This window comes from Danio aesculapii, chromosome 16 (assembly GCF_903798145.1).
Source record: "Danio aesculapii chromosome 16, fDanAes4.1, whole genome shotgun sequence".
Classification (NCBI taxonomy): Eukaryota; Metazoa; Chordata; class Actinopteri; order Cypriniformes; family Danionidae; genus Danio; species Danio aesculapii.
Genome location: NC_079450.1, coordinates 40,311,340 through 40,336,517, shown reverse-complemented (window position 1 = coordinate 40,336,517; position 25,178 = coordinate 40,311,340). Strand labels below are relative to the sequence as shown.

The following is a 25,178-nucleotide window of genomic DNA, read 5'->3' as shown; positions in this document are numbered from 1 at the left end:
TGTAGTTTTCCTTCCATTATGGCTCTCTCTAGTGCTCTAGCTGGCCTCCTTCTCGGAGCATCTGTCACAAGATCCTGCCTCAGCCATGGTTTCTGTCAGCAGGACTTCCTGTGCTGTGAGCCTAGAGCAGAGGGCCATGGTGGGCCACAGTGCACCAATGGAGTCAGTTTCCTGCCAGAGCCTACCAACCCCTGCCCAGTGCCCAGCACACGGCAGGATACACGCTTCTCTCACACAGGGACAGAAAAAAATCTAAACCATTTTTTAATATCTGTAATGAGGGTGAGATTTAGAGTTTACATTACCAACAAACATAAATATGCTGAAATAAAAGTCATAGTATTTACATTGTATTTTGTCCAAAGAGGCTTACATTGGATTGAAGGTACACATTTAATCAGTTCTTCCTTTCCCTGGGAATCGAACCAACAATTTTGCTATTGCTAGGGAAATGCACTACATTTTGAGCTACAAGAAAGCTATTACGTTTTACAAACAGTAAGTGGGCAAAAATTCCTGGTTGTAAAACCCTTCCTGTGGTTTAGATGACCTTTACACTTTACAATGGATTTTGAAAGCACGAATATGAACACTGATGACAGGCATCAGTGTTCATATATGTACTTCCATTATCCATTCCTTCTCTTTCACTTTTCTATTTTTTGTTGAAGATTCTCCTCCCTTTTTTCTTTTTTTTTTTATAAAAAAAAGTTAAAAGACAGATGATAGCCACACAGGCCGATGTGAGAGTCTCTGTGGTGTTCTGGGACAGCAGGGCAGGTAGAGGATGGACAGTCATGATGGCCTGGTGGTAATTACCTGTCACAGGGGTGCTGGTGGTGGGGCTTGTTGACCAGGGTCACTTTGGTTTTGAAGGCTGGGGTACGTCTTCCTCTGTGAGAGAAAGAGAAAGAGAGAAAGGGAAAGAGAGAGAGAGAGAGAGGAGGAAGAGAGAGAGGGAGAGAGGGAGGGAAAGGGAGAGAGGGAGAGGGAGAGAGGGAGAGAGAGAGAGAGCGAGAGAGGAGAGAGAGAAGAGGGAAGAGAGGAGAGAGAGAGAGAGAGAGAGAGAGACAGATGTGCTAGTCAGATCAGTGAGCAATATACCAAATTTACATTTTCGGCAGCCATTTTCAAGCAGCCAAGACTATTGAACATTGAAATGTAAAAAAAAAAAAAAAAAAAACTTACTACATACATAAAATATAATAACAATATATTTACTGTCTATCCCAAAAATAGTCACACACCGTAATATTTCATTTGACCACCTTTAGCTTTGATTAAGGGATGCAATATCATTTATTCCCATCCAGAGTTGATCTTGTCTTGGTGATGGTCGACCTGCTATTCTCCACCACATCCCAGATTTTCAACATGGTTAAGTTTGGACTCTGTGGTGGCCAATCCTTGTGTGAAAAAGATGTTAACTTGAGCCAAATCCTCAAACTTTAAGTCAAAGACTCAAGATTTTTTGACCACATTTCTTCTACAATTCCTCTTTTAATTTCATTTTTAATTTATGTGATAACATTTTTTTACCCTAATTTTACCTATAATCTTTTTAGATGATTTATTTGCTTGATGCGTGCCAATAATTTGACCCCTCTGAAACAGATTAATACCTTTTCTACAACCATAGGATGTGTAATTTGATTTATGGTAATAAGCTATGATGCGGCTCGGCGGCAACTTATTGGAATATACAAGTTCACCATTTGCGAGAGTTCCAGAGTATACAGTCCAATAAACTTTGGTTCTGACCACATTAGTTCCCAAGCAAAACAAACACAGAGGTTGATTACTGCTATGTGGGTTTCCCAGTTTGTAAAGTAGGATGTGCACAAATTAACATTAACGTAAAGTCCAAAGCTATTAAATGTCTTCTTTAATCATCATGTTGAAATTAGACTAGCACTTGATCACAAAAGCCTCATTACACAAACAGCTTTTAATTTGTTTAATTCATTAGAAAAGATGTGAACGCATGGTTGGGGTTAATAAACTTGTTACCAAATGAAACGTAATCATCCATGCAGAAATCATTCAATGGAGGCTCTTACCTATTTGCTTATTTAAATCTAGGTGTTGATTTTTTTAGGCAGAGTATAAAACAAAAACAATAGAGAAAATTAAATAATTAGGGGTGGGCGATATTGAAAAAATAAGTATCTTAATGAGTGATTTGGAACTGATGCTGGTAGATCATTTAATAATGACAACATATCAGATGTAGTTTGTCCAAATTTAATTCTTACAACATACACTCACTAGCCACTTTATTAGGTACACCCTTACAACTGCTCATTAACGCAAATTTCAAATCAGCCAATTACATGGCAGCAACTTAATGCATTTAGGCATGTAGACATGGTCAAGATGATCTGCTGCAGTTCAAACAAAGCATCAGAATGGGCAAGAAAGGTGATTTAAGTGACTTTAAACATGGCATGGTTGTTGGAGCCAGATGGACTGGTCTGAGTATTTCAGAAACTGCTGATCTACTAGGATTTTCACACACAACCATCTCTAAGGTTTACAGAGAATGGTCCAACAAAAAGAGAAAATATCTAGTGAGCAGCAGATCAGAGGAGAACGGCCAGAGTGGTTACAACCAAGGTAAACAGAAGAGCATCTCTGAAAGTACAACATTTCGAACCTTGAGCCGGATGGGCTACAGCAGCAGAAGACCACACCGGGTGCCACTCCTGTAAGCTAAGAACAGGAAAGGCTACAATTCTCATAGGCTCACCAAAATTGGACAATAGAAGATTGCAAAAACGTTGCCTGGTCTGATGAGTCTCAATTTCTCTGTATTCGGATAGTAGGGTCAAAATTTGGGGTTAAAAACATGAAAGCATGGATCCATTCTGCCCTACATCAGCGGTTCGGGCTGGTGGTGGTGGTGTTATGGTGTGGTGGATAATTTCTTGGCACACTTTGGGCCCATTAGTGCCAAGTGAGCATTGTGTCAATACCACAGCCTACCTGAGTATTGTTGCTGACCATGTCCATCCCTTTATGACCACAGTGCCATATCATAAAGCGTGAATCATCTCAGACTGGTTTCTTGAACATGACAATGAGTCACCAGAGTCACCTAATCTCAATCCAATAGAGCACCTTTGGGATGTGGTGGAATGGGAGATTGGCATCATGGATTTGCAGCCAACAAATCTGCAGCAACTGCGTGATGCTATCATGTCAATATGGACCTAAATATGTGAGGAATATTTCCAGTACCTTGTTGAATCTATGCCAGAAAGGATTAAAGGCAGTTCTGAAGGCAAAAGGGTAATAGTTAGATGTACTTAATAAAGTGGCTGGTGAGTGTATATTCATACTATATAGAATAGGAGTGCCCAAACTTGGTCCTTAAGAGCTGAGATCCAACTTAAAAATGCCAATAACTGTAATTCCTTACATTTATATAGTGCTTGTCTAGATATTCAAAGCCCTTTACACATTTTTTTGGGGGGAATATCCTCATCCACCGCCAGTGTGCAGCATCCACCTGGATGATGCGATGGCAGCCATTTTGCTCCAGACCGCACACCACACACCAGCTGACTGGTGGAGAGGAGACGAAGTGATGAAGCCAATTATGATATGGGGTTGTTAGGAGTCCATGATGGACAGAAGCCAGTGGGCAAATTTGGCTAGGATTCCGGGGTTAACCCCCTACTCTTTTTCAAAAGACATCTTTTTTTAAAGACCACAGGGAGGACATCCGAAATATGTCGCTCACTGAGCAGTATAGAGTCCCCTTCAACATAAAAGGTTTCGGCAGCAACCTAGCTTTGCCATGTGGTGCCCCATCCAGATACTGACCAGGCGTAGCCCTTCTTAGCTTCAGTGGGCGACCATGTAGGAGTTGCAGAGAGCTAGCTGCCGGCTTACTTACCTCAACAAACCTACCTGGAAGCTTCAAGTATACCTAGAAAGAACTTGATTAGCTGGTTCAGTTCTATTTGGAGTTGGACTTCTAATTGGACCCTGCAGGACTGAGGTTGGGCACCCCTGATATAGAACATGCTTTTTCAATTGTTTTGAAGAAAATTCTAATTCAAATGTAGTACCTATTCAAGAATGAAACACTCCAATATGCATACTTATTTTGGGATTAATTAGTGAAACAGACAAAAACAGATCAAATAAAAAAATACTAAGTTTTTAACTTTTTATCTGTTGAACTGTTGTTTAATACAATATAATTAATACCAATTCAACACTAACACTACTCTTGCTTACTCATTCATTAATTCACTTTTCTTCAGCTAAGTCTCTTTTTCAGAGGTTGCCACATCGGAATGAACAATCAACTTTTCCAGCATATGTTAACACCATGGATGCCCTTTCAGCCGCAATCTAGTATTGGGAAACACCCATACACTCTCATTCACACACTCTCATACACTACGGACAATTTAGTATTTTTTTTTTTAATTAACCTATTACACATATCTTTGGACTGTGGGGGAAACCAGAGTACCCGGAAGAAATCCATGCAAACACGGGGAGAACATGCCAACTCTACTCTTGCTTATATGATATTAAAGTATAGAATATTTAATATATTTTTCATGCAACAATTCAAAATTCTGCACTTATCTCACAATTGTAAGGTGATTTACAGTTGAAGACAATAATATTAACCCTCTTGTGAAATTTTTATTATTCAATCATTTATTTTCCTTCGGCTTAGTCCCTTTATCTGGGGTTGCCACAGCGGAATGAACCGCCAACTTATCCAGCATACGCTTCACGCAGCGGATGCCCTTCCAGGCACAACCCACTACTTGGAAACCGTACACACTCATTCACACACATACAATACGGTCAATTTAGCTTACCCAATTCACCTTTACCACATGTTTTTGGACTTATTTGGGGGGAAACCGGAGCACCAGGAGGAAACCCACGCAAACACAGGGAGAACATGCAAACTCACAGAAATGCCAACTGACCCAGCCGGGGCTCGAACCAGCAACCTTCTTGCTGTGAGGCGATCATGCTACGCACTGCGCCACCGTGCTGGCCAAATTTTTATTATTTTATATAAATAATAAGAATATTTTATATAAATATTTTTCAATTGCAAGAACATTTTCCATGGTATTTCATGTTATATTTTTCTTATAGAGAAATTTATTTCTTTTAGTTTGGCTTTAATAAAACAAATTATGGGGAAAATGATCAAGAATTTTTGCCATGATTGGTCATAGAACAAACCACTGTTTTCCAATGAACAAATATAAAACGTAGGCACAAACCAGGGAGTTCTTCATAGATGTCATCATCGGGAAGTGTGGCCACCTCTGGTTGGCTCATACTTAAGCAGTCATCATACTCTTCTTCGTCTTCAGGAATGATTCCACCCATGTCTGAGAGAGAAAATAAAGATTTACAAAACATGATGTATTTTGCATGAAAACCGGGTTTACAACTGACTGTGTTTTGTACATCTGTATAATACTGTATAACTCTATAATGTACAAACCCTACCTTTAATCAGAAAATCAATGTGCTCCACCCACTCTTTTGCCTCTTTCTCAGACGCAGCACAGAACTGTAGCAAAAAGGTTTTAAAAGAGTTAATGATCTTAGGTTAACAAAAAAAAAATCAGCACATATTTTAACATGGTTTGAGAGGTGACTAACCTGATATACACGCTTGTCTGGAGCTGACACCTCAAAGCAGCAATCTCGCTTTGCATCTTTCCGGAGAGTGTTGTTCATTTTGACAGTGTATCCAACAATATTAAACTCTCCCTTTTGCTGTTTATCTAGTGAACATTATTGTAGATTATTGAATATTCTCATTTAAGAAGAGTGAATTTGAATTTAGAACTACAATTAATTGGTGACACATCTGAACACAAATAGTAGCTTCTGCACCTTTTTCACTGCCATAGTAGTAGAATATGCTGTTGTTCAAGGCACACCATCTCTTCTGCCACTCATTGCCAAAGAAGCTATGATCTAGAAGTCAAAAGGAGGTCATTTTGTCCCCATGTTTTTTTGTCAGAAACAGTCAGATTTTTAAAACACATAACTCACCCTTCCTGCGTTTTTCCAGGTAGCCACTCTTCAAAACGGCTTGAAGGTCCTGAGCTGCCACTGGTGGAGATTGTTGGACTCCTGAACACAACAAATAGAAAGAAACAGAAAATTGTTAGATTTTGGTTAGGGCTGCACGATACTTGAAAAATATGCTGTTGAGTATTGTAATAGCAATATTTCCCTAGAGAAAATTACCTTTTAAAAAAACATATTAATTAATGTAATAACCATACTAAAATAAACAGGTAATAATGAATGTTTTTCTGGTATAATAAATTTTCTGATCTAAAAAAACTGTCAAGGTGCAAATATTTAGACACTATGGGCCCTATCATACACCCGGCGCAATATAGCACAAGACGTGTTTGGCATGATGAGTTGCTATTTTCAGACCAGCGCAACCCTTTTGCACCACATTATTTAAATAGCAAACCCTATTTTATTCATGACAACTTGCTTTTGTATAATATTTTTATTATTATTTGCTATATGCATATTTATGTTTGTTTTAATAAGAAACAAGCTTAGATTTGTCCACCTGTCGGGTTTTGGACCATATGGGGTATAGGACGTGTGTTTGGATATAACTCAGTTTTTTGGCCACACTTCATTACTATTGTTCATTTATTAATTTCCTGGAATTTAGAACTGAATTTGAAATAGTTTCGAAACAAATCTTTGTGCCTAATAAACAAAATTAAATATGTTGGCTAATGAATGTCTTTAGTGGAGTGCTTACAATGCTGTTTCCTTATTTTCGAAAGTGAAGGAGTAAGTGAAGAGAAAGAGAAAGTAAAGAGGTCCAATGGAGGAGGCTCTTTCTTTATCATTGCACTGCAGATGGTCTGTTGAACTGTTATCTCGCTAGTGAAGTGTTCAGTTTTTTGATTTACAAAGTCCGCCATGTAAATAGCAAATGCGCCATGGCCTGATGCAACTGACTCTTAAAGGGAATGCGAGATGAGTCTCTGATTGGTTTAATGCACATTAGGCTCAAAACAGACCCATAACTCATTAAGAGAATAAGCACAACTCTGTTAGACCATGCCGCGGTGCAAAACTTATTTTTCTGTCCTTAAAATAGCAAAAGTGGATTTGGACACGTCCTTAATGCTTTTGCATCATGCACTTTAGACTTTGCGCCTAGACTGTCAAAATAGAGCCGTATGAATGAATGAAAACCTGGGAAGAAATTCTGACTCTTATAATGTATTTAAACAGAGTAGTTCATTGCACCTCTCTGTGATATGAGATATTTTTTTATATATTGTGCAGCTCTATTTTTGGTACAGCTTATTTATGACTAACTGTGCCACAACAGTGCTTTTCAGACTTGAAATAGTTTACGCTGGGTCATTCGAAGCTAAACCCTAGGATAAAGTGATTACTGGGCTTTACGTATCGCATTGCTCATAAATAACCCAAGGTTAACAATAAATCCAGAGTTTATCTAAGCCAAAGTTTTTCATTCCGAAACTTTATGCAAACGCCACTGATTTTAAAAAATGCTGCATGTGAAACCTGAAAAATGGCCACCTTATTGTTGGAGGTTTCATGGCTAAATTTGACCAACCTAGTGGCCAATCTTCATTGGTTGCTCTTTCCACCAGTAGGAGAAGAGTGTAAAGGTTTAATTAACAGTGTAATATAACAGATTTGCTAAAATATTGCAATGCACACAACATTATGGGTGACATATAAAAGTTCAAAAAAGGACATATTGTTGGTGTGCATCTCGCTGATGCATATGTGACCAAGACACCAAGTCTTTGTGATGTATCAAGAGCTAGGGCAATGTCAGCATACACCAAGAAGGATAAACCACATCCAGCAGGAGTAACTGTGGACACAAGAGGGATGTTCGGGTGCTAAGCTGGATTGTATCCAAAAAAAAACCCCATAAAACCGCAGCTGTTCAACAGCATAATTAAATGTGCACATCAACTCTTTTGTTTTTACTAAAACTGTTTGTCAGGACAATTCACAAGGACAATTTACATAGCCAGGTTGCTATAGCCAAACCTTTGGTCACCCTTGCCAATGTTAAACATCAGTGTTAATGGTGCCAGCAGCAAAAATCTTAGGCTATAGACAATGTGAAACATGTATTGTTTTCTTATGAGTCCACCCTCATTGTCTTTTCCATATCTAGGAGAGTTACGGTGTGGAAAAGCCCCAATGAAGTGTACCAACAAGACTGTTGAATGCCCAGAGTGAAGCATGGGGGTGAAGCATCAGTGATGATTTGGGCTGCAATATCACGGCATTCCCTAGGCCTAATACTTGTGCTAGATGGGCATGTCACTGCCAAGGACTACCCAAGCATTCTGGAGGACCATGTGCACTTAATGGTTCAAACATTGTATCCTGAAGGTGGTGCTGTGCATAATGCACCAATACAAACAGCAAGAGCGGTGAGAGAGGGGTTTGATGAACAAGAAAGTCAAGTTGAACATCTCCCATGGCCTGCACTGTCACCAGATGCAAATATTATTGAGCCACTTTGGGGTGTTTTTTAGAGGAGCGAGTCAGGAAACGTTTTCCTCCACCAGCATGACGTAGTGACCTGGCCACTATTCTGCAAGAAGAATATCTCAAAATTCCTCTGGCCACTGTGTAGGACTTGTATCAAGATGACTTGTATCATCTTGCCATTCCTAAGAGGAATTGATGCTGTATTGGCTGCAAAAGGAGGCCCTAACAAATTACTGTGGTCTAAAACCAGGCATTTCTGTTTCATTGTCCAACCCTTTTCATGTATGTATGCATTTATGTACAAAAATAATAAAGTGTTGAAATGACTAAACTTGCATATTTTTGCATATTATTATAATATTTTTTTGCATATAAATAATTATTAGCTCTTTGTAAGTGTGGTAACTTAATTTAAATAATTTACAGTGATGTTTTTTGATATTTATTTCATCATCAGCATTAGATCCGGTCTTGTAAATTTTTGATAATAATATATAAGAAGTTTATTCACTCTTGCGAGAAGTGAATTAATGACACCATGTACATGTTTCAAAGTAATTGGCTGTTTGCTACACATTTTCATGTAAACACATTTCAAGGTAATCACAAACTCAGAACCTAAACTGACAGAATGTTTATATGGACTGTTGTAAAACAGCTGAACCTGATCTAAACAAATCTGTATTTGTTTGGTTTTGTCAACTCTAAGCCTACTCTAAAACTCAGTCTTCAGCTAGCTTCTTGAATCAGGCAAAGGTAAAGGACCATTTAAATTTAAAAATGTGGTTATCACCTTTCTTATTAGTTAATCGCAGCCAATTGCATTCCTCATATTTACATGCTTTGGACAATCAAAAACTATTTATAAAGATCTGATTTTTTTTCACAATCAATTATTGTTAAATATTTAAGTAATTTTAGTTGTGGCTATACGCTCCATATGCTAGTACAAAAGTGCTTTACAAATTCAGACACACACAAAAAAAATTGTTTTGTGGAAAATCCAATGATCAAAATGAAAGAACAGCTATAATAGCATAAAGAAAATTTACACCTAAAAAATCTCTGGAAGTTACAGCACTCAGAAACCAGTAGGATGTGTAGAGTTCATTGTTCTGAAAGACTTAAGAATATCTGCAGCCACAGTACATCACTAGTCCCTCACAAGACAACATTAGTCTCTCACAGGACATCATTAGACTCTCAAACTGTTCTGCTGTGATCTTGTTCACTCTTCTTTAGTCTTTTCCACAGTTCAGAGGGAGTAATGCATTTCTTAGCCATATTTTTGTAGTCAAAGATTTTCAGTGAGGTTTATGTCAGGACTCTGGGCTGGTCATTTAATTATTTTTGTGTTTTAACTTGTAAAGAATTTCTTTACCCATTTTATTGTGAAAGAGGACATTTTCTTGCAAAAAGCTAAATTCTCTCAAACTTCACTACACTGTCAGGTAGGCTTGGGCAGTAATACGGTAATATGGTATACCGCCGGATCTAAAAATAGCAACTGTGTCAGTTTCTATGCCATTATACCATCATAAAAAACAATGCACTAATATAGGAGACAAGTATTAAATATTAAACATAATTTATTTAATGTCTAAAAATGTGTATGCGTGATTGTCATCACGGGACTGTGTGGAGGAGAGAGAGAGGGGTGAGGTAAGATGGTGAGTCGCGCACCAAGTGACCTGATCTCGAAAAAGAACACAACCTCTGCAGTTTGGCAGTATTTCGTGTTTCGACCGAACGAGAAGGGAGACATGGTGTACGAACTAGAGGTCTGAATAAATTTCCGAATAAAGCGCGGGAGCAGTTGGTAATTCTGGTGTAATTTGAACAGGAGCGTGCGGTCTAACAATATCGCGAGCGAGCGAGAAAGCACATGCATATCCACGTGGATGCTGTTTATATGTGCGTGTGTGTGTATGTGTGTGTGTGAATGAGAGAGAGAGCGTGATGCTGTGCGTTGCTGGCTTGGTGCTGTCTACGTGTGTGTGTGTGTGCGTGTGCGTGTGTGTGTGTGTGTGTGTGTGTGTGTGTGTGAATGAGAGAGAGCGTGGTGCTGTGTGTCTATATGAGTGTGTGTTTATACAGACAGCTTGTTATAGGCTCTCTGGACTCTGTATCATCTAGCTGGGTTGTTTTTGCTATTCAGTTCGCGAACACATCACATAATTTACAGTAATCCATTTTGGAATAAGGTTGTAACATAAAAAATATGGAAAAAGTGAAGCGCTATGAATACTTTCCGGATGCATTGCAGTTCAAGAATTTGCTGTCGGGTGACAAATTAACTTCAATAACTGTAAAAAATCTGATTGTTTTTTTTTTTTTTGTTAAATGCTATTTTTAAAATATTAATTTATTATTATTATTTAAAATATTTCATTAATTATTCTTTTACACTTGTTAGGATAACTTCAACCCAAAAATGTTTGAAATTGTAGGTTGTTCATGTTTTAATTTTCATTTTAATTGTACATTTGTTTTGGGCCTTTCGAGAAAAAAGTTAAATATTGATAAAAAAAAAGTTTGTCAACTGAAGTCGGTTTCATTCTTACTAGGGCTGTACAATATTTCATTTCAGCATCGATTTTTTAATGTGTGCATCTGCAATTGTCACAATGCAAGAAAAGCATTGTTGAGTCTGGATTATAGCGGACCAGGAGATAAAGAATTGTATTTAATTGCTGTATTTATACGGAAATTTTATGATTTAGTTAAAAGAAAAAAAAAGGTTTTTCTTACTTAGAATTTTTCTTGTTTTTAGTCCAAATGTCTACATTTTAAAGCACAACAAGATTATTTTACTCCAGTGGCTGATAATTTTGCTTGTTTTGTTTTTTTTTACTCTTAATTTTGCCTTATTTCTTCTGAAGTTGAGAACAAAACAATATTTTTACTTGATCTAAGATTTTTTTAGATATTTGGACTAGAACCAAGGCAAAGCAAAAAGTAAGAAATTTTTTTTTTTGCATTATTTTTTTTTTTGCATATTCAATTTCTGTACCTGCTTACTGTTAGACTCCCCAGAAACCCATCAAATAGTCCTATTCAAACAATCTTGTGAAACAAATAAAATATCACAATATCAGATTTTCCAATATTTTGCAGCCCTAATAATTCAGAAAAAACTTAATAGTGGCTCCAAACTATGAGGACATGAGAGAAATTATTCAAAGAAGACACATTCACCACTAATATGCAAATAAAATAGGAAATCATTTCATGCAGTGTTTCTGTGAGGGTTCAAAACATTTTCATATTGTACATGCTTAGCACCATGATGCTGGCTCCAGAGCAGAGTTTTATAATAGCACTGGGTAAAAAGTATTGCAAACCACACTTTTAAATTACAAGCATAAAATTTTACTTCAGCCATGAGTGTAGAACTTTGATAACCTGGTGTTAGGCGCAATGTAAAAAGCCCTAAAGAGGAGCACCTGCCTTCACACTAAATGTAATACATTTTGCCACAGGCTGTCAGAAAGCTATTTCAACCTCTCTTATGTTTAAAAATCAAAGGTCGGTGTTAAGCGAGACTAAAGTTAGCAGACATTCAGACCTGGGTGCACTGGATAAAGTTTCATGCAAAGATTTGTCAGGTAAAGCAGTATGTGAAACAGATGCATGGTCTGTTTTCAAAGCAAACCTCCCCTCTCGTTTACACTGCCCTCCCCACTCGTGTACACACTGCCATTGCATTTCTGAATGAGTGCGAGAGAGCAGTGTTATGAATGACACAGGCAATTGTGGAATGTTTGCAATTATGTATAAAGTGCTACCAAGGGAGCATGACACACGCTGACTGTGAAAAGCAAACTGAACACCCTCAGTAAGCTGATTCCTCCTAAACCTGTTAGAACAATATATCTTCGAAGAAATCTGTTAGTAGTAGTCTGTTAGAACAAGTACTGTAATATTGTGAAATGTTATTACTATTTTTTCTAATGCACATACATTTATGATTTGGTGAATTAGTATAGTTAATTTGCATTTGAGTCTGATTACAAAAACAAGGTTCATAAGTTTGTGTACTCTCTGGGCTTCACCAGTAAAACATATATCAGAGTAATTGGCAATTCATTCCACTGTGGAAACCCCTGATTCACAGAAACTAAATTGAAATATAGCTGCAAGCAGCAGTTATCAGGGCCAAGCAGCCCAGCGGCCACATCATAAGCATGGCAACAGGAATATTCTGTAACTTTTTGGCAGCATGGTCTAAGCCAAATTTGGTGGAAATTGGCCTAACGATCTATGGAGAGTTCAAAACAACAGATTTTCAAACTAATTCAACATGGTGGACAGGAAGTTGTGTCAATTAGGGAATAAATTATATCAATGTTCTCTGTATGATCCAAGGAATCTGCAATTATCTCATGACAATAAACAAAACTATTCAAAAGTCATTTGATAAATTTTGTATGATTTTTATAGATAGAATTTAATTGTTTGTCAATGTTACCGAGAAGGTGGCGGCGCAAACTTACATAGTTTGTCAATGTCAGGTCTAGATCACAAAGTTTGGTTTCAATGATTTAAACTATTGCAGTGATTAAGCCTGTAATGTCATCAGGCAGCATTACATCAAGTTTGTGCATATGCAAAATGACAACAGTTTTGTCTATCAACATGAATTCCATAACTTTTGGTCTACATGGTCTGAAAATGATCCGAGTCAAATTTGGTGAAGATAGGACCAACAGTTAAAAAAAGAATGGTTTGAACAAAATCAAAATGGCGGACAGGAGGTTTGGCAGATTATTGCATAATTGGTATCTGTGTTGTTGGCATGACCTAAGGAATAGTTTAAAATGAATTTCATCAAATTGAACATTTTCAGTCAAAAGTTATTACCAAATTTGTAAGTTTCATTAATAATGGCTAATGAATGTCATATAACTCTTGACCAAAAGGTGGCGCTGTCACAATTTTTTATGGTGTGGTCAGTGTAAGGTGACAATGACTGACCTAAAATTTGGTGACATTATCTTCAACTATCGCAGAGATACCACTTTTTTGACATAATTCATAATGGCCGTCTGCCAAAATGGCTGACCTGGAATAATCATACATCGTTCGACTCAATATGTTCCACCAGATGTAAATAGACCAATTTTCTGAATTTTAGACGAAGGGTTGAAAAGTTATAAGCAAAAAAAAAAAAAAAACATATTTTGGATCTCCAAACCACTAGGGGGCAGTGCGCCAAAATGCTGCAACTCACTTCAGACCATGGTTGTGATAACAAACACCAAGTTTGGTGTGAATACATCAATGCGTTACGGAGATAACACCTTAAGTCAATTTTCACAAGCTCTACATTAAATTTGTTTGCAAGTTAATCGAAACGGTTTGTCTAATCAACTTGAATTTCATAACTTTTGGTCAGCATGGTCTGTAGATCATGAGATTAAATTTTGAGATCAAATCGTTCAAAAGTTGTGACGATAAACATAGGATAAACATGAGTGAAACTTTGGACAAGTGGTCGAGCTAGATAGTTTGATTTAGGGAATCTAAATTTGTTGTGGTTGTAGATCAGACTGTCCTCTATCAGTGTGCCAAAGTTTGTACAAATGGCGCAAACGGTTCATAGGGCTGCCATAGACTTCCAGAGCGGCAATGGAGGAAGAGGAAGAAATAATAAGAACCAGAATGGATACAATAGGTGCCTATTTGCACCTTCGGTGCTTGGCCCCTAATGAAAGCAAGTGAGTGATTACAAAAACTAAAAAGTAAACTAATAGTCAACTACATCTTTCTTCTCAAAAAAATGCACGGCCAATGTCACATTTTTCCTTTTCTAAATATTACTGAAACAAATAGCATTGAAAGTTAAATGGTTGCTAATAAACTATACAACCCTAATTCATATCTAATATGAATTAAATGTATGATTTTTTTAAACCAAGCATTAAAAATATAACACACTGGTATGTGAGCAGAATGTATTACAATACACAAAAAACAGCCATTAATCATCCAAACAATATAAATATTAAATGTGTCTCTGCTACGTAAAAAAAGCATGTAAAAAATATATTCTAAAATTAAATTGCATAATATCATATATAAGTTTGAATGGTAGCAAAAAACAATCCACACCATTGGCCATGATGACTTACACATGCAAAACATCTTCAATGCACTTTATCCTAGTTACAATGCTACCATAGCTTCAAAGGAAGCAAATGTGGCTGCTGAAGGCAGCAAACAAATAGCAGTAACATAATTTGCCTTCATCTTCAGCTTTAAAAGTAACTTCCTATTTATGAGCTGAACAAATAAAGGCATAAAAACTACGCCAAAAACATCAAAAGCTCTCAAACTAGTTACAGAGGCAAAGCTCTGACTCAAATAAACCTTGAGCCATGTCTGTTTTGACATTACAGTTAATTGTCCATGAAAAGAAATCCTACATAAAATTTAAATTTCATGTGTTTACCCAAATAGCAGCTTTATCATTTGCGTGGGCTCATAACTTGGCTTACTTTTGAATTTGTCCAAAATAAACAGGCTCAAATAACTTTTTGGTCAATCTCCAAGTGCCATTTTCATTCGTCCAGAATCTGCAGTGTGCACTGAGAGGCTTCGGTCCAGTCTTTGAGCTGAACAGCTGTTCTCTCTGGCAAGCACAGGGCAAAAGGACCTATAAAACACATGAGTGCTCTAGAGCTGTAGACCTCTTCCTATCATATACTGTACATCCACACAATACTCTAAGCTTGCATTCTGCCCTCCTGAATCTGTAAGTTTCAGAATGCAGTAATCGGAAATGTGGCATGACTCAAAATGAGTTGGATGCACTGGATTTCCTCGGAATGTAAATTCTCCCAACAGTGTTCATTTAGCAGAAGCTAATAAAACAGGAGCCTGAAATGACATTGGCTGTGGGCGGCTTTGTCTGAGATGCAGACCATAAACCATTTGCTCAAAGACAAAAGAAAGCTAAACCCTTGACGTCTGTGCCTTCAAACCGTTCCTGAGCCTGTTGCTGGGTTACATCAGTCTTTCAAGCACCTCATTTAGCTTTTGTGTTTTTCTACCACTACTAAAAAATCCTAGACAGGACATGACAAAGGACTGCCACAAAAATACTGTGTTATGACAGCTGAGGCTGGCAAAAAAATGATAAGTGATTTATTCATAACTGGAGAGAGATATGCGTTTTTGTTTCTTAATTCATGTGGATTTTGTACATAGAATAATGTGGAAATCAAACTGCGTGATTCTTTTATAATACTCAGAGCTATAAACGTTCAATTCTTTTGACTTCCAGAAGAGAACGGAGTAAAAATGCTTTAAACACATAAACACAGTAAAAAATATGCCTTTAAACTTAGCGTGAAAACATAGCAAATTATGTAGCTAGAAATTAAAAAAATAAAAGAAAAAAATGTTGTTCACATTTCTCAGATCCAGTAAGAGGTCATGCAGAACAAAAAAGACAAACATGCAAAAATAAAAAAAACAGGGCCAATAATTATATATTTACATTGCAATAAAAAAACACAACAGGGTTTCAAGAAGCATAAAAATAACAAAATTACATTTACATTAATGTACAAAAACACTTATGTGAAATATTGTATATTTATTTGATAAATATATGATAAAATATATGACAATATATATATAAAATTGTATATTATAATCTAGGGCTGGGCGATTAATCGAAAAGTAATTGAAATCGACCTTCAGAACCTATAATCAATCAAATTTTTCCAAGCGATTTTTTTAAAATTACTTTCCCTACCGCATGTTGAGTCACGTGACCCCGCTCTATTAGGCTAAGGCTAAATTATACTTCCACGGCCACTTTGCAGCCACATCTGATCTCTGGTCAAGTAGGACGATGGACCCATTCTTGAGCTTTACTGTACTTAGCACTACATTGACTATGATTGGAAGCTGCACCAGAGATATTTTCCATTACATTAAAATTATTATACATTCAAATATTTTTTTACTGAAGATGCAAAAAATGCACAGTTTAAAATATTAATTACAGGATATGGGTTATTTTATTTAGTAGAGATACTACTTATTTTCTACTTTTAATATGAAAAACACTAAAAATAATTCATTTTGTTTCCAAAAGTGCAAGTTATTTAGGCATTGTGTGCTTTAATTTCAGTTGTTTAATGTTGATATTCAATAAATAATTATAGATAGCAGATAGTGTGTGTTTCCTTCAAATATTTTAAAATCAAGTAATGCACCCTTTATTCAGAAATCTCTCACTTGTAATTTGTGAGCACATTTACTGTACAAAACTTGTCAGTGAACTGTGAGGGCAGAAAAATAAAATAAATAAATAAAATAATCGTTCTTTGATCGTAATAGAGTTAATATGATCAATTAATCGAGATTTTGATTTTAGGTCGAATCGGCCAGCCCAATGACAATCTGATCTGATTGGCCAATTCCTAGTTTTAGTTTTAAAAACAGCATTTGAAAGTATTCTACAGTTAAATTCCATAACAACTGTATAAATAAAATTCCATAAACCTTTTTTTTTTTTTTCCCCCATTTACAAAAGCAACTGACAGTTAACTAATTACATTTATACTGTAGCATTTTTGCAATCCTTTTCTGTAAACAGTACAAAAGCTACTTACATCTTACAGTAGCTCTCACATAATATTCCTTTCTTAGCAGCTTTCTGTTAGTACTGTAGACATGACAAGACATTATCCTCTTGCCTTGTAACACTTTTAATATTGCAATAAATCCCAGTTTTCCACTTACCGTCATATGCGTTTTCATCATCCCTGTCAGTCTGCTCTGAGTGCAGCGATCCACCATCATTGGTGTCAGCTTCATCAGGCTCCGGAAACTCTTCATCTCCTACACAAGAATCTTTATCAGAAAGTGATATACACAATGATAGTTTCAGTGTGTTCAACACATTCAAATTGGCTGTTTCCATAATGTTTGAAAGTAGAAAAATGTCATGTTTTCACTAACATTTGCGTGACCAAAAACATATTGTAAAGATCTGGACCTCAGAAGTAGCTAAATATCTTCTGGAGTATTTGTGTTAGTTGGAGAGAATGCCTTTGCATGCATCTTTTAGTGGCACTGCAGTCATGCGATCTAGATATTCTTTGCACAGATTTGGAATATGGATATAACACTAGTCTATTTGGGTTACATAATAAAAAAAATCCCTGATAAATTGAAAAAAAACATTAAAGAGCATGATGGCAAAACAAGAACTGCACATGTTTATATCATAATGATATTAAGAGAAACAACATAAGAGGAACAATTACAAAATCTCAATCAACCAACAACAGTTTTCAACTGTTATTAGTTCAATTCCTTCAGGTGTCCATATGTTATTTAGAGGTATTAGTCAAGACCAGGCTTCTGATGCATTGGCTTTTGATATTACTAAACCTTATGTTGGCAAAATTTGTCTTACAATAAATGCCAAGAGTAATAATAGAGCTATTCGTACCCTTTTCCAAAGAGAAATCATTACTGTACCCTATATTCAATCTTATTGGACGTCTTTATTAAAGGGTCAACTGATTTGCTGGAAAAATGTGTGGCTGTTACCACAGAAATATCATGTTAGAAATAAAATTAAAATATCTGATAAACTTCTCCACAGATTTTATCCAGCAAAACATTATTTACAAAATTTAAAAATGGAATTGATGTGAATTGTATTTTTGTAATGACTATATGGAGACTGCTTTGCACTTATTTTACCATTGTGCATTCTCAGTCAACTTATGGAGTGAGGTGCAAAAATTTATTAATAATAATTTTCAGTGTTCTAAACCTCTTCGTCTTTACTATGTACCCTAGTCAAGAAGAAAACTGCTTTTATTTAATTAATTTACTTATTTTGCTAACAAAATTGTACATTTATAAATGTAAATTTACTAATACGAAATTTAATTCTAAAGTATTGATGACTGAATTATGCTTACATATTAGTAGTATCAGATACTCTCTGAATAAGAAAGCCCTACGCACTTTAAAACTTTGTGAATTCTACAATGTATTTATTTGATTATTACATATGTAAATTCTATATATTTGTATTTGATTTATATTAACTGCCTGTCATGTATATTTTTGTACTGTTAAAATGTAATTTAAAAAACTGTATTTTTAGACAGCAGTTTGAAATGTAGATACATGACTGACTGAAGTAAATAAATAAAAATAAAATTAAAAAAACATAAGAGGAACAACAAAACTTCCGGGTCAGGGAGTAATGGTGCAGCTGTAAATTGCAATGTTTTTCCTTGCCTAAATTATCTAAACCAAGTTAGCATTTCAAACAGTAAAGTCGCTGTAAGAAAACAAAACAAAAATAATATGGCAAGTCTCATGTGCTTGCTTTAAATATATTTTATAAGCTCCATAAAGAGAGAAATAATAATGCAAAATGCTATGAATGCAAACTGTCGTGTATCACTAGTCACGACAGACTTTAAGCACGCTGTAGCCTCCAGAATAGTAGGGAAGTACTGAGTAGTAGCAGTTCATGCTTGTGCATGCTTGTATTTTAGCCCCTCCCCCGACACACACACATACACAAACATTGAAGCACATCAAAACTTACGTCTGTCCTTAAATTCCTGAGCGTAGCTGAAACAGAAATCATTTGGATGAGTTAAATACGTTGTCAGCATGTTGTCAAAAACATATTCAGGTAACGTTAATGTTTCTGCTGTACCTTGTTTTCACATCTTTAATGCGCTTGAGGAAGGCATCCTTTTTCTCTTTTGCTTTCTTGCTCAAATTTTCCCCTTTAAGGATATCCGCCAAGAATGTTTCCAGATCTAAACATAAACACTGTTTTATAAACGTACCCTCTTGTCATTTAGCACCTTTAGAGCTCCTCAAATGGGGTTTACGAAAACAGATGAGCTTAAGGAACATTCAACTAACGTTATTCCAATCTAATGACAATTTGATTACTTTGCTGACAGCAGGCTCCATCTCTGCTGGAAAATACAACTTAAACTGATCATGGGCCAGAAACAACTCAACTAGCCTGCTGTCACCTTACTTTTTGGGGCATGGTAGCTGGTAAGTCTAATAATATCAACCTGCACATGATTAGCGTGACCAGTTGCAAAACAGCTAACTGTTACGTTGCTAAAACATCGCTAGCATCCTAAAATCTTTCAGTTGTTAAATACTGGAACTTAAAACTGCACATTTTGTTTATTTCCTATTTGCACTCCAATGTAGAGCAACCTATTTAAAAACAGTAATAAACTTTAAAAACAAAACTTACAAAAAAATCGCACAAAATAATCGTGTGCTATTTCGTGTTTAGGAGATATATAAAGCCTATATAAATATAAAGTATACTTCGTATCGTAACAGGGAAATATACAGAGGCTTTCTGGAGTCCAAACTTCCTCATTTCAGAAACAAAAATAAATGTAGGTATTATATCTTGGAACAAAAGTCTATTGTGTTCATACAGCGCCTGAGACCAAACGTTTTCTTTATCAATTAATGTTTTCTCTAAATATTTGATAGTACCTGAAATGAGTGTCGTGAAGTCTTCCGGTATAGACCGCATTCTGATAAACCGTTTGACCCAGCAAGATAGCCTTCGAAACACGGAAGTTAAGTGGACTCGACTGAAATACGGAAGAGACAACTGCCTAAACTAAATAAACCACTATTCAAATTAGACACTGTTGTTTATCATCACGATATCTCCAGCAGGCGCATTTGGGTGCTCACTTCAAACAGTGCACTGGGGAATCAGACCTTTCCTCGTCCAGTTTTACGTGCTTGGTTTGTCATGATACACAGAACTATTTTGCATTTATTATATAATCCATCGAGTTTTGTGACGCAAATGATGCTTGAATAGCATGAGACCAGAAAAATAGATGTTAAATATTAAACTTGCCCACGCAAATTTATTTAATCTGAATCTAGAACATGAAACTTAACTGGTTTCTTTGCAAAAGTGGGAGTCCTCATTTCATGACTTTGGTAAGTACCCCCTGAATGTTAAGATTTATATATTATATGCATTATATAAATTCACTGCTGGATCATTAGGATTTTAGTGAGAACCTTTTAGCCCTTTTAGATGGGCCTGCTGTTTGGAGTGGGGCCCACTTATCCTGAGGAGGGAGACAGGTGAAGAATAGGGGTGATGCAGAGCTTTCATAGGGAAACACATATCCATCTCCATCTGGCTCTGTGCTCTCGCTCTGTGCTTTTCCGCTGTTTCACAGAGATTGCGGAGAACAGAGCCCTGCCTGAAGACCTGCACTTTGTCACCTTCTCTGTACCTCTCCTAGAGGATGATAGGGAGTGGATTGTTTTAATGATTTAGTTTTTTTTTTTGTGTGTGTGTGATATTTGATGTTATTTTGAATATTAATATTAATGGAAGTTACCTTATAATACATTATAATTTTATGGTAATGATCTATATTTTACTAAAAACCTTTGTTATGTTTACACAAGCAAACAATAAAACTACAGAGATGACTCTGAAATGAAAAAGCTAATTTAACTTTATAAAACTATAGGTTGGTGTTAAACACTGACATCCTGCATGCTTGTTCACTTGGCTTGAGCACTGCTTGAACCTCAACTGACCTGGCCACAGATCCATCTGGTGTGGAGGGGGAAAGAGAGGTGAAGTGCCCTTTGACCTTTTGAAGGAGAGTGGAGCAGCTTCATATCTCATGGTCCTCGGCCGAGCTTGTTTGATCTGGACTCACCTCAGTTCACACTTCTCAGCTTTTGGCACCAACACAGAAAGAGAAAGGATGTGATGTGTGAGTGTTTCTGTGCAGTTTTACATTAGAATAATCATAACCGATGATCATCATCTTTATCAAATTAGACATATTATGCTTCTCTTCATCCTAAAGGTTTAACAGAACTCTTTGTTGTATTCTCTAGGGTAGAGCAATGTTTTAGTCACTTTTAGTTGACATGACTGTTTGGTAGCCTGCACTGTTATTATTGTGCAAATGTAAACCACAGACTGCCACATTGTGATTATTTTTTTCTTTGTTCTTGTCAGTCTACTGACTTGTGTTCATAACATTTGTCTTTGTTTTGTTTTGTTTCAGAGAGCTGGTCGAGAATGACCAGTTTATTGGAAGACCCCAAACACAGGTTTTGTGAAGACATACGGTACTGCTGAAAGTGCACCTACGATGAATGAGGTCACCAGCAAACACTATGACAATGTGACAGGTAAGTCATATCAGAATCAGACCACCTGAACAGCCTCTGAACAATAAGAAAGAACATCTGAGGGTGCGCTCTTGCCACTGTAATTCACACTGCCTGCAGGGTACAAAGGTATCTGTGAAGTTCACATTTGTGATGGATGAAATGGTGTCTTTGCCTTGCGGCCTCAGAGGGATTAGGCTACTCAGGTGTTGTTTTTAAAAGACTTAGAATTAGCTCACGTTTAAACATTTAAACTGTCTTTTGACACCACTTTCACCACCTGTTTGTTAAAAAAAAATAAAAAAGATTTGCCCCACCCAGTATTGCATTGAACCTTGAGATTATGTTTGTTTCATTTCAATAATTGTAAGACTTTTTTAAAATTGTACATATGTAACTGTGTAAAACTTTGCCAGAGATTTAATTCTTTGGTTATTAATTACTGTAGGTTTATTCATGAAGCTTTTCTAGAGGCTTTGAGTAGCTCAGTTCCACTGGGAGCAGTAACCTCTGTTAGTCTTTTGATTCAGCAGTCCACACTTTGGCCTCATTGCAGCCTCAGGAGAATAAACACTTATGCTAGACATAGAGAGATGTTTGAGAAGCAGACCACGTAAGTGCAACCCGAAGAAGAATAATTGCATACTTCAGGAATTCTATAAACATGATCTATGAGATAATATCATGCTTCATAGGGCTAATTTGTTCATTTGTATTCTGTGGTGTTGCTGTGGTTGGCCTCTGATTCAGATCCCTTAAAGGGATGTTTCATTTAAAATGTAACAGTCTGTCATCATTTATCTATAACATTGTGATTTTATCAGTGTTTCTTTTGCATAATGCCATAAAGAAGTATTGACTGTTTTTGTTCATACAGTAAAAATCCAAAAACACCAATGGATATTTTTGTTCCATATATATTGTGTTGATTGTTGATAGATTGACAATCCCTTTAAGTAGTGTTTTCATTATAAAATACAATGCACTTTATTTATATATAGATTTTTTTTATTGTTGTTATTATTATTATTATTATTATTATTAATTTTTGGTGGGGTAGATATTTTTGTGTATGTTGCTGTTTATCTGTTTATTTTTGGTTATTTTGCTGTAATCTTACTACACCCTTAAAAAAATCTGCATGAAACCCATGCACCTGCATAGGAATGACAAAAGGGACAACCAAGATTAAATGCAAGGTTTCCATGGTAACTAGTTGAAGGCTGCCTGCACTGACTTTAAATGCCTACATAGACATTACAGTTTCCGTTAGTAGACTAGCAGTACTTGGGGCTTTTCCAGTTTAGGCAATATCTAGTTAATAAGACAGGAATTGTACTTTGCACAGATGGTTCATTGTCCATGGGATACTGGGCTGACCAAAATTGTGTCAGCCTTCCTAACCAAAGCCATAAACCTAAACACTAATAACATTGTTGCAGAAGCCTCAAACTACTTGTACATTTATGCATACCAAACTTTTCAGTTTGCATTAGGTCCCAGATGATGTTCAGTTTGGCCATCTTAGAAGTGATGTGACTCAAACGACATGGCAATATTTAATGACTTAGTAACAGTATATTTAAACCATCCTTGCAGCATCTATCTGCAGTAATGGGCACTTAAAGTAGCATATGTGACTTACTGTGATGCATAATCACTATGTAAAGGCAGATTTTATTTTTCCAGAATTGTAACTTACAGTCTCAGCAGTGAATCTGTGGTGCTGTAATGCAATTGGAGAGACGGCTGGCATACAAATCAAAAACTTTGTGTATTTAAAAATATTGGAATGCTGTTTTTAAAAGAGGATAGATTATATTCGTGTAGCACTATCTGAAATGGATTAAGAATTATAAAAATAATTCTTAAACGCATACTATTTCATGCAATGCTCTCTTTTGAGCTAAATGCATCCCTTCTCTGTTCCAATTCACTAGTCTTTAACCTGGTTAAAGAATGCCGATCACGTGTTTGGTGTCGTCAAAGGACGTCAGTCAAACTATTTGTTCAGGCTCGATTTGGCGCTAAGCCCGTGGAGCTCCGAACAATTTAGATCTTTGTTTTGTGGAATGCGATAAAGTGGAGTTTATAAACACATATTTTGTGCATGTTCAAAGCTCTAGAATGACTGAGATAAAAAGATAACAATCTTGTTTTTTTTTATTTTTTTTTAGAAAACTTAGTAATTGGATCATTTAAAAACGTACGTATTTTAGAATTTCCGAATCAGATCACAATTTAATATGTAATATTCCAATAGTAGTTTGTCTATCTGTCATTGTTTCTCCCCGAAGTTTGCTTAGCCAGACCAAATAGCCTTTAGCCCACTCGGAACATTATGCATTATAGCCTATCTAACAAATGCCTCTGTGCGGTGTTAGCTCAGCTGGTAGGCCTCATTTTCATTTCAACACTTAAGCTGCGATTGCAACGTGGCGTCAGAAGTGTGGAAATTATCCTAACTCGATTTCATTAAACACTTTTCTCATGGGACTTTAATCTCATACAACATAAATTTCATATACAGAGAACTTCGTCGAGTATAGGCCTAGCATGTATAAAAGGACTCGAGACACCATAATTAAATTACTCGTGCACGGATGAACTAATAATTGTGAAACAATATTATTTGGCATTTTTTATTGTTGTTAGTCTATTTAAAGTGCGTACATAAACTTGTCACAGGGGTTGACAGTCTTTTTGTTGTGTAAAATATGAGAAGGGTTTTCCAAGATCCTGGCTTGTCGATAAAGATTCTGAATGACTTCTTTTAGCTCTCTAACAACAAGCGGATATCAATCGAATCAGTTCAAGAGGACACATGGGCCTGTATTCAGATAGCAGGGAGAGCAATCGAGAGAGATTTATTATCTTATTGTTTATTTAAACGGTAAGCCTTTTTTATGAAAAATGTACTTCTTAAATCAGGAGTAGACTGATCAGTTTGCCCTATGTTATTTAATTATTCCTTGCAGCACTGACTGTTGATAAAACTACTTTTTTTAATAGTACTTTTATTAGCCGTTACCTACTTATTTGGGACACATGCTACATTCATCGCATCTAAATTCAGCCTATACATTGTCGATAAAAATAATTATAATAAATTATATAAACTTAAAAAATTATTTTAAAAAATGTGGTTTGACTGCTGAAATGCGTTCTCATTCACAGCAGCGGATTGAATTACGTGGAGTCCTGCCTCAACACCAACCCCCTGTCGAAGGTTTAATAGGCAATAAAATTTAATTGCTGAACTCCAAAATGTTACAGCTCTTGGCCAGAAGACTCCCTGTGTCGTCAGATACAGTAAGGTGCTTATTTGTGTACGCATGCATCAACAACATCAATCACCTTCTTGAGCTTTTTTGTTTTAGTCCACAAATTTGAAAGCGTAAAAACTTCCCTTTAGGTTAATTTTATAGAGTTAAAAATCG

At 36.2% G+C, this 25,178-nt stretch overlaps 1 protein-coding gene across 1 annotated transcript in view; it reads right to left on the bottom strand.

Annotated features, from left to right (window-relative positions):
• The window catches only part of skap2 (src kinase associated phosphoprotein 2), a 41,996-nt gene extending 21,790 nt beyond the window's left edge, over nucleotides 1–20,206 (bottom strand). Inside the window, 10 exon segments of the mRNA XM_056475308.1 lie at nucleotides 820–894; nucleotides 5,271–5,381; nucleotides 5,503–5,566; nucleotides 5,659–5,783; nucleotides 5,896–5,979; nucleotides 6,058–6,138; nucleotides 17,296–17,394; nucleotides 19,133–19,158; nucleotides 19,247–19,352; nucleotides 20,068–20,206. Of these exon segments, the coding sequence (XP_056331283.1) occupies nucleotides 820–894; nucleotides 5,271–5,381; nucleotides 5,503–5,566; nucleotides 5,659–5,783; nucleotides 5,896–5,979; nucleotides 6,058–6,138; nucleotides 17,296–17,394; nucleotides 19,133–19,158; nucleotides 19,247–19,352; nucleotides 20,068–20,107 (811 nt within the window). The 5' untranslated portion in view covers nucleotides 20,108–20,206.
• Nucleotides 20,207–25,178: the final 4,972 nt, after the last annotated feature.